Here is a 7882-nt window from a genome sequence, read left to right on the forward strand (position 1 = left end):
GTCTTCGATGTCAGCCGCGCCAGCAAGTTCTACGGGCCCGGTGCGAGCGCGGCGCGGCGCGGGGCGGGGGGGCCGCCAGGTCGGGGCCCTGCCACGGCGGTCAGGGGTTGAAGTCCTGGGTTCAGGGACGGGGCTGGGGTGGGGATGCTATATCCACGCTTGAGCTTAACCGCAGCATGCTTTTGTGTTGCTGATTTTAAGACGATCGAAACTGTGCGTGGACAGGGGGGTTGTTTTCCTCCTTTTGAAAAGCTGTCCCGTTTGGGAAGGGGCGGTTCCGTGCCCCCGCTGGCACCGGAGCTGGTTTGACAGGCCGCGGACGCCCGCCCTGTCCAGAGACTGCTGCGGCTCTCGGTGTGTCGTGCTGGGGGTGGGGGTCCTGCCAGGGCAGCACTGGGGACTTGATGAGGCAGCTTTGTGCGTCGTGTCATCTTGGACAACCCAGCGCTAACGCAGTCGGCCTTTCGTTTGGGTGCTTCAGCTCCTTTCGGAGAAGAAGCTCTTAATGCACGGGTACGACATATGATATCCCAGTTTTCTGTTACTTCTCAAGGGGTACAAACGTTCTGCTTGCTTTGCAAATAGGTTAATGATTGATGAAGTTTAGCAAGACTGCCTTGATAAGATAACTCTGCCCCACTGGGAATTGCATGTTTGGTCACTTGGGTTCATGCTACCATTGCAAAAGAAAGAGAGAAAAAAAAAAAAAGATGCATAAAATTTACTAGATACTTTGCTTCCTAGCTAATCATTTTCCTTGGCAAAAGGGTCAGCTAAAGTGTCTGCAGCCACAGTCCACCATCTTTCAAGTCCTTCTTTCATCAGTTAACTCTCTCTGGGCCTAAGCTTTTCTAAGAGAAGCATGCCATTGCTTTCTGCTGCTTCTCAGACTTTGATATCCATCCCCCACTCGTTTCCTTACACAACTGGTTCCTACACATGATCATTACAGGTGCCATCTTAGCTTTATATTTCTCAAGCACACTTGCTCCAGGAAAACCAAATCCCTTTGTTTCTGCTGTTCTTTCCCGTGCGTGCTGCATTCTCCACATGCCACGACTTGTTCGTTCTTCCAGTTTGGTTTCCTCCCTTTTTCTTCTGTATACCTACTGGTAGTTTCTGAATGCTTTACTTCGAAAAATATCCGAGTCATTATTACCAAAACAGAATCCATCCTAAAATATTTCTGGAGTTTGGGTGACTTTTACCTAAGCTTTGGAGCAGGGATCAAATGTCTTTTTTTTTCTTTTTTAGTTTTCTGTATCTGGTCATCAAAGAAACAGAAATGTATATCAGCTATCTAACAGTGACATTGATATTTTCCTCTTAAAGATGGCCCGTATGGGATTTTTGCCGGAAGGGATGCATCCAGAGGCCTAGCCACCTTCTGTCTAGATAAAGAAGCTCTCAAAGACGAATATGATGACCTATCCGACCTTGATGCTACACAGCAAGAAACCTTGCAAGACTGGGAATCGCAGTTCACTTGTAAGCAACTTTAAACCCATTTTCATTGATGGGGCCTAACTAGTGTATAATAACAGAGGTAATTCAAAAGGGCATTGTCTATTTAAAAATAAGATGTGCATTTGAAAATACTGTGCTGTGTGTGGTTGTAATTCCTAAGGGGAATGTAATGAAAGCGAGAAGAAACAGTTTCAAGTTCTCATATTTGTGAGGGGTTTTCCTAAGGCAACAGGCAAGATAAAAATGTTCCTTATAGTCGGTTACACTTTCTAATATTAAACTGTTAAAAACTGGCAGGGGATGAAACTGCTTTTATATCTTCAGTTAATCTGACTGAAAGTGAAATGTGTTTCTTCTGATGCAGTTTAGTTTAGCTGACATTGCTGGTAGGTCCTTGAACTTTCTCAAAGATTAATTTTAATGCCATGAATCTTACTTCTAAGCTGAGTATTTTCCCCTCCTTCCTCACTCCCTGTTGCTCTTCTGAACTTTGGTCTATAAATGTTCTAATAAGGTGAGCAGCAAAATATTGAAAAGAGTGGAAATGATTTTTGAAAATGCAGCTTAGACTCCTATGTCACTTCTGAAAACCTGATTACTGAAAGAAACAGTAATGGCATTTTTGTGAATGACAGCCCCAGAATGAGCAGAGATGGACTGCTGTCCGTCTGCCCATCCATGTCCCTACAAACAAAAGTCCTTTTCCCTGCCTTTTTCAGATCGTGGTATATTTAACTCCCCGGAAGCAACTAATTTAAAATAAACCACTATTACTCCTTTTTATTTTGCAACTCGTTATGTTAAAGGCTCAAATAAGGCAAGTTTTTTGGTTTACACTTCTATCATTGTTGTTCTCCCCCGCCCTGCCCCCCACCAAAAAAAAAAGTAACTTGAACCCTTTTGTAGTTTAGAAGTTGCTCAGGTAGCCTCTTATGCCCAAGCAGATAATTATCATATTACATTCTCCCACACCTAATACCTTTACTGATGAAGAATAATAACAGCCCTACATCTCACATGGGCTTTTAGACCAGAATAACTTTAAAGGGATCATATTTCACTTGCATAAAACAGAAAGTGTAAATACTGGTTATTTGTCTGGCTGAAAAGCTCTTTATGTGCATGATGGAAATTCTGCGTATATTCTGAGTTCTTACCGCTGTCTTGGCAGCACTTGATGATAATAAAACTAGAACACTGGGCTAACCTTTTAAGTATAGCACTAGAAATGGGACCTCTTGTTATACTGGTTTAATGTTTGCAAGTGCAACATATGACCTTTAATTCCTTAGGATACCTATGTTCACATATCCCTGAGTGACTTGTCAGAAACCATAGTTGTGAAAGGTCAGACATGTTTATTCCAAGAATGGTCTTCATACTAGGAAATTATGCAAATCCCATGTTAAGCAGTCATCCTGGAGTTGGGAGCTCATACCATGACCACACTGTGGAGTCATTACCTTTTTCATATACAGTATGAACTTTCTCTAACATGAAAATCTTTGTTATACCTTGCTGCTGGGTTACAAAAGGCACACATGCAAAGCAAATGACCTAGGCTGTTTTCTCTTTCTTATTTCATAGTTAAGTATCCCTGCGTTGGCAAGCTACTGAAGGAAGGAGAGGAACCCACTGTGTACTCGGATGAAGAAGAAACAACAGATGCAAAAGATGAAAAAAAGAAAGACTAGAGAATGCAGTGAGGAACGCTCTATTTTTGTATCTTAAAGGACCGTTTGTAACATTCCAGTTCTGTTTTATAAGTTGCAGTCTCAACGATACACAGCTGAGGTACAGACTTGCAATGAATTCATTTTCTTTGGAAACACTTTCTTATCTAAATTAACTGGTAACCCAGAAACTACTTCCATAAAATCTGGATAATAAGAACATGCGATATACTCCAAAAGCACCTGAACAAAATTGAGCTGCAACTTTTAACTAAAAAGTTGGTGCTGTTTTTATTTCTAACACTATTAGTACCAAGTAGGTAGAAATCCAGGCACTTTTTCTTTTTAATGTCCAGGGCTTCAAGCCTACGAACACAGAAACAGTTGTGCTTGATTTAGCATTTGTAGGATCTGAACCATAGTAGAATTTCTTTAAAGCAGAAATCATGTGTTCTGGTTTCTAGTGACGCATCATACATTTCTATGATGCTATATAAATATTAAGTTTAATGGTAATGTTGAGTTGATATTGTTCTTGCCTATTAATTTTAATGTCAGATAAGACTGACGTTTTAGAGAAACACACGTGCTCTTGAGTGAAGCTGACTAGCTTAAAATCCAAGACTAAATCACTTGGCAAAAAACTTGCCACAACCACATATCTGGATTAATGTTTTCTGTTGCTTTTACTTTTAAAACACATCTGAAGTGTTACAAAGGTTTAGGTATCGGTTTTCAAATGGACACCCAGAAAGGGTAAACCTCAGAGCATGACTACTATTCATTCACCTTTTATTAGCAAAACTCTTCATGGACTGAACCCAATGTTCCATCCAAAAGACGTGAAATGGAGGCTATGGGGAAAAGCCAACTGCTGCTGATTCTTGGGCCTTCTGTAACCTGCAAAAGATTTGCTGGCCTAGCTCTATGAGCATCCCTCATACTGCAGATGCAGATTTCACTAGTGAGAAAGCACGTCTCTTGGTGTCGCTTACATCAGTTTCCCAAACAGAATGAGCTATACTGACACAATCAGCTTCTTGCTGGTGTAAGCACGCCTGCTCTTGGGCTTTGTTACCCCCTAACAAATAGGGTAACAAAATATAAACTAAGTGAAATCACACTGCATCTGGCAAAGGGTGCTACTGTAACCCAAGCCTTTGAAATGCTTTTAGCTTGTTGCTTCATCTCATAGCTCATGTGCATGCCTGATTAACAGGATTCTTTGTATCAAGTAACTAATCCACATACAAACAAGAGACCTAGGGGATGGCTTTGTCCCATGAGAAAGATCAGTATTGCTGTTAGGCCTGGCTAATTATCAGAGACATTTCTGAGGAATTTTAAGGAGTAAATGGCTCGCTGTGAAATGCTACCTTCCCCAAAATAATTTGGCTTGGATAGTGTGCACACAGGCATCATAGTTCTTTTTCCCTAGTTTGTTTCTTTCAGATGCTGCTCTTGGGTATCATTAAGCCAGCGCGATTCCCCTTTTTTTTTTTTAAAGTCTTTCCCTTCTTAGTCAGACAGCCCCGGTGTTCATTGGCCTGTGAGGTTTGTACTGGGCAGTCTGTTTGTTAAACTTCAGTCTGAAGATTTTTTTTACTTTAAGGGTGTGAGTTTGCAGTAAGCCAGCTCTGCAGAACGCTGATCACCCTTTACCTGCAGTTTGTGTCTCAAGTACACATAACCTTTTACTATTGTAATAATAAAAAGCTAATAAAGAGTGGGCAAGGTTTGGTATGTAGAGTTACTAAAAGTTTTTTAAAGCTATAGTAGAGTCATTTTAAAAGGTACATAGTTGGTCTGGTGGCTTAAGCCAAGAGGTCAGGTTTTTTTTCCCTGTGGGGGCAAAACTAAGTCACTTAAACTCTTTGTGCATCATTGTCCTCTTTGCTACAGGGGCATTATGCCTGAGTGTATTCATACAGAGGTGGAAGATGCTACAGAAAGGCAACATGTTACCTGCTTTCATTTTGGCTTTTTTTTAGCAGCTTGACAAAAACTACCTTTCCGTACTCTGTAACAGCTACTACATGGTTTTGTATGAAAACTAACTCAACAGTTCTTGCTCTGTTGATGACGGTATTTGATAACTTCAGGCAGAGGAACTGGAAACTCTTACAAATGTACCCCTAACAAATAGGGAATATTATATAAACAGAGCAAAAAAGGTGAATGCATTCCATGAGGTGGCAGCAGCTTCCATCGTACGTACACAGAAGGGAAAAGTGCCTGAGATAGTAAGAACTGATGACTTCCTTTGATCCTTGTATTGAAAAATACTGTCGTGTCTTGGTAAAATAAGGCCTTAAAACGTAGCATAGTTGTTTGGACAGGTGATTTTCATAAAGTATTACTGTATGAACTACCTAATGAGGGTCTAGACGTATATAACCTAGTTGTAAGCTTTGTGTTGCTATTTTTAAAGGCATTTGTACTCTTTAAAGGCAAACTACTTTTAATGGTTTTACCTCAAATAAGAAAAGTGCTTTTTACTTATTAAAGGTAGAAAATAAAGTGGTCTTACCTAGTGGTGGTGTATATCTATTTTATCCAGAGGAACTGTCCTGAATGTTAAGTGTACAGATGCATCATCTTTATTGTCCTGCTTAGTACACAACCTACGCTTTGGAAGATATAAAACTTCATTAGTCTGAGTCACACCTGGGACCCTAGATTAACTTCAACTGAATGCTAAATACAAAACGTGAATGCGAGTACTCTTACAGCACTGCTATAAAATCTGTTTTGCTGCTGCAGACTTACAGCCTTCAGTAGAGCGCAGTCTTCCCATCAAAGGGTCTCACGTGCTTTAAGCTACTACTAAGGGAAGAATGAAACACTGCTTTATATACCTGGCTTCTGGGTAGAGGTTAGAACAAAAACAAAAGCCTATTTTCAAACACAACACAGCCCATCCATGGCCTCTGTAGTTTGGGGAATGTTAAAACTTCTCTGATCATCTCCAAAGGACCTTCATGCTCATGGAGGGGCTCCTCTGTATAGAAGAGGAGTGGTAAAAGAACTTGACACAAATGGCAGTACCCAGAATAAATATTACAGAACAGGATATCTGGGATTTGTGACAGGCACTGCTCTTTGGTCGAATCCTGTGACTGAAAGTAAACAGCTTTGAGGGAATACTCCCAAGGTAAAAAGTAAACTTTAAATTGCACGTATGAATCTTTGTGAACTGAGGGTAAAAATTCTGATGCTGTGGACCTGGCAAAAGAATTATAAAGCTCTGTTTTGTTGTACACAACTGTTTTATACAGTCCTGATTTGTGTGATATCCAGTCAATAGGGCACAGGACTGGATGTGGGACCTTGAGTTCTTGCCTCTCTCCAATTTAAAGTGAGACGCTTAACTTCTGTGCCTCGATTTCCAATCTTGCTAACACGGAGTTTATATTTATACTGTGCGAACTGCTTTGAGGAATTTATCTAAATGTACTATGTCTGCTGTAAAAGAAGGCAACAGGAGGAAGACGGCTTTTGAAGAAGCTGAATAACAGGTACAATGTATTTGGAAAACTGGCAGAAAGCTGAGACAAAATTTAAGGTTGAATATGGACATTATGGGAGAGGTAAAGTATTCTCAAATAAAGCCAAAGCTTGCTGGAGGAACGGTTGAGATTTTTCTTTAGTTTAGACTGTTGCTTCAGAAAAGGCAGATTCTCTCTCTATACGCAGCACTTGGAGAAATGTAGATAGAAATTCTGTTTGTCCATTATTGTTTGCTCATTGCAGCTTGATCCTCTTTCCAGCAATCACAAGCTGTAATGACTAAGCATTTAGAAACAAACCAGGCAGTTCAGTTCGTACTCTGTTAATATGCAATCAGTTAACGTGCAGAAAAAGCAGCAGTCGGGCCTTACCTCCAACCTCCGTAGTGTGAAAAGACTGAAACTGGGAGGTTAATTGTAACTGTATGATATAAACCCAGCTGCTAGAATACTGGAAAAGAATCTAACTAGAATCTGATCACCAGCCAGCCTGATTCACTCTCAGCTGCTCTGTAAAGTTCATAAACCTCTAGAGACTTGACTCTACCCTCTGTTTAATTATCTTAACTAGTTGTTACTTTTAAGCTCTTTCAATTATAAATGAATATAGGCTTCAGTAAAGGATCTCAGTAAATGTTACACAAGCAGTCACAAAAACAAAGTTGGACTACAAAGTGCACGCACTATGCCTGAAGACTTTAGATAGGAGCAGGGAAAAGGCTTATAGAACAAAGGGAATTTATATTTGAACACTTATTTACCTGGTCTTCCAGTATCCTGTGTACTATGAATTCTGTTCTTAACCTGCTTATTCATACATTTTGCCCCATGTACACTGAATATGCCATCTTGACACTACTTCTTCATTGCTCTAGTCCATTTCAGTTTTATAAAACGTCTAAGTCTGCTCTCAGAAGGGAGGATGTGATCAGGTTGCCTGGAAAAATTTAGAAGTGTAATAATAATTGATTAAATTCTAGTAATTTTTTCTCCTGTGTTCTAGACCACACGTCATCACACCACTGTAAAATAGTTAGTAGAAATCTCTCCTCATGTAGATGTGATAGGAGATAAAAACAACATCGTTTTTACAAATTTCTTGGTTATAGAAATGAATTATTTAAAAAAGGACCGTTGACTTACTCTACAAAACTATGCCAGAAATGTAAGCGCAAATGTTTCAGCAAAAGTAAATCACTCTTGCAGAATACAAGTTCCTTCTCTACTTTTCAC

General features: G+C 40.1%; 1 protein-coding gene across 1 annotated transcript; it reads left to right on the top strand.

Annotated features, from left to right (window-relative positions):
* Positions 1-5673, top strand: PGRMC1 (progesterone receptor membrane component 1; the record flags this gene model as incomplete). Its single annotated transcript, XM_014522190.2, has 3 exons — positions 1-40; positions 1333-1488; positions 3055-5673. Coding segments are annotated over 3 exons (303 nt in total), but the record flags the coding sequence as incomplete, so codon positions are not given.
* Positions 5674-7882: the final 2209 nt, after the last annotated feature.

The sequence above is a fragment of the Alligator sinensis genome, unplaced genomic scaffold (assembly GCF_000455745.1).
Source record: "Alligator sinensis unplaced genomic scaffold, ASM45574v1 scaffold157_1, whole genome shotgun sequence".
Classification (NCBI taxonomy): Eukaryota; Metazoa; Chordata; order Crocodylia; family Alligatoridae; genus Alligator; species Alligator sinensis.